We start from the raw sequence: 2,230 nt of genomic DNA on the forward strand, positions 1-2,230 counted from the left end.
AGGGGGGGGAAAGCGTCCCCCGGTCTGGGGAAGAGGCCCCCGCCTGTGGCCCGGAGCCGTGTCGTCGCACTGCGGTGCTGCGTGTCGGCTCCTGAGCTTTGTCTCCTCTCGGTTTTCAGGGACGGCCCTGGTCCTGGCCAGGCTCCCCTTGGAGAAGATCGCAGAATGCCTCAGCGAACTCTGCGCCGTACAAGTGATGGCGCTGAAGAAGGTACGTCCCGGTCGGAGCTACGTTACAGAGTCACAGACTGGTCAGGGTTGGAAGGGCCCTCTGGAGCTCCCCCAGTGCCACCCCCGCCAGAGCAGGGGCACCTCCAGCAGTGGCACAGGACGGCGTCCAGGCGGGTTTGGGATGGCTCCAGAGGGGGAGACTCCCCCACCTCTCTGGGCAGCCTCTGCCACTGCTCTGCCGCCCTCACAGCAGAGAAGGCCCTCCTCAGGTTGAGATGGAACTTCTATGGTCACGTTTGTGCCCGTTCCCTCTTGTCCTGTCACTGGGCACCACTGGAAACAGACTGGTCCCATCCCCCTGGCACCTCCCTTGAAGGATTGATCAGCGTTGAGGAGATCCCCCTCAGTCTTCTCTCCTCCAGACTGAACAGCCCCACGTCCCTCAGCCGCTCCTCATCAGAGAGATGTTCCACTCCCCTCAGGATCTCCATAGCTCTTTGCTGGACCTTCTCCAGCAGTTCCCTGTCCTTCTTGACCCGGGGAGCCCAGAACTGGACACAGCGCTCCAGATGTGGCCTCACCGGGGCAGAGCAGAGGGGGAGGATGACCTCCCACACTCTTCTTGATGCCCCCCAGGATGCCATCGGCCTTCTTGGCCGCCAGGGCACATTGCTGGCTCCGGGGGCTCCCGTTGGCCACCAGGACTCCCAGGTCCCTTTCCACAGAGCTGCTCTCCAGGAGGTCACCCCCAACCTGTACCGATGTGTGGGGTGCACACATTAATGTGCTCTTTGTCCGTCACCGGTTCGGAGGGGACGGATCAGAGGCCATCGAGCTTCCCCAGCTCCCTCTTTGCCCGGTGGCTTTATCTGCTGCGGTGACTGCATGTCCTCGAAGCCAGAGGTGTACGAGGAGTCCAGGACCGAGACTGTACCTGTCCCCAAGTCTCTCCTGGCTGTGGAAACACTGAGCTGCCAGAACGGGAAGAAAACGGTCCCTAAAATTTGGTTTATGTGCCACGAGTCAAAGAACCCTCTGGAACCTTCCTGAACCCACCTCCAATGCGGCCGGCAGCTTTCGCCCTGTGTCTCCGGGATGGAGAACGTGGGAACTTGACTTCCCCGTGGGGCAGGTGACCTCAAAAGGTCACGTTCTGGCTGTCCCAAAAAACTCGGTGGCCTTAGGGACTTTTCCGTGCAGATCCAGGATAAGGGAGAGTAGAAATCCCGGGGGGACGGCAAGAGGAGGGAGGGCAGCCTCAAGAAAGGGACGGGCATGTCCTCTGTCCCTTCAGGATGACCCGTAGCCACACGAGAGAGGTTCTGGAGAGCTCCTGCTGCCAACGCTGCCCGCTCCGAGTGGTTCTCACCCCTTGGTGGCTTCTCTTCCACCTCTGGCCCTGCTCCCTTCTCCTTCCGAGATCCCTTTGAGGAGGTTCGGAACGCGGAGGAGATGAAACCAGAAGCTGCTCTGAGCTTTTGGAGTAACCTACGTTGGGGTTAGGAGCCTCCCGGGGCTTGGGCGAGCTTGGAGGAGATATCTGCCCTGCTTCGAAGGGGACGCGGAGGTGCTGCTGGTGGGGTCCGGTGGGCGGGCAGCGTTTCTTCAAGTCTTCACGGGGATCGGGGCTGCCTGCGGTGCTCAAATCCTCTCCTTTTCCCTCGTTTTCCAGCTGCTCTCTCAGGAGCCGAGCAACGGCCTCTCCTCAGACCCCACCGTGCCCCTGGATCGACTCGCCGTCATATTTAGGTAAGGCAGGAGGGGCTGGGACCGCCCGGGCCCTCTTTTAGAGACCTAAAACCCAATTAGCGATGACTCCTCGTTTCCCCCCCTCCGCCCTGTCCCCGAGAGGAACGGGCTGGAGCTGCTCCTTCACAGAATCACAGAATCACGGAGTTTTCAGAGTTGGAAGGGACCTCTAGAGATGCTCTAGCCCAACTCCCCTGCTAAAGCAGGATTGCCCGGAGCACATCGCTCAGAACCGCATCCAGGCGGGTCTTGACAATCTCCAGAGAAGGGACTCCCCCACCCCCTGGGCAGCCTGTGCCACTGCTCTGTC

The 2,230-nt window shown here is 60.9% G+C and overlaps 1 protein-coding gene across 1 annotated transcript in view; it reads left to right on the plus strand.

Moving 5' to 3' along the window:
- Positions 1-2,230, plus strand: part of TNPO3 (transportin 3) — a 33,543-nt gene that overhangs the window by 25,415 nt on the left and 5,898 nt on the right. Inside the window, exons 14-15 of the mRNA XM_009883038.1 lie at positions 120-211; positions 1,844-1,920. Coding sequence (XP_009881340.1) covers positions 120-211; positions 1,844-1,920 — 169 coding nt within the window. The remainder of the gene's footprint in view (positions 1-119; positions 212-1,843; positions 1,921-2,230) is intronic.

Source organism: Charadrius vociferus, unplaced genomic scaffold (genome assembly GCF_000708025.1).
Source record: "Charadrius vociferus isolate BGI_N301 unplaced genomic scaffold, ASM70802v2 scaffold32, whole genome shotgun sequence".
Lineage (NCBI taxonomy): Eukaryota > Metazoa > Chordata > Aves > Charadriiformes > Charadriidae > Charadrius > Charadrius vociferus.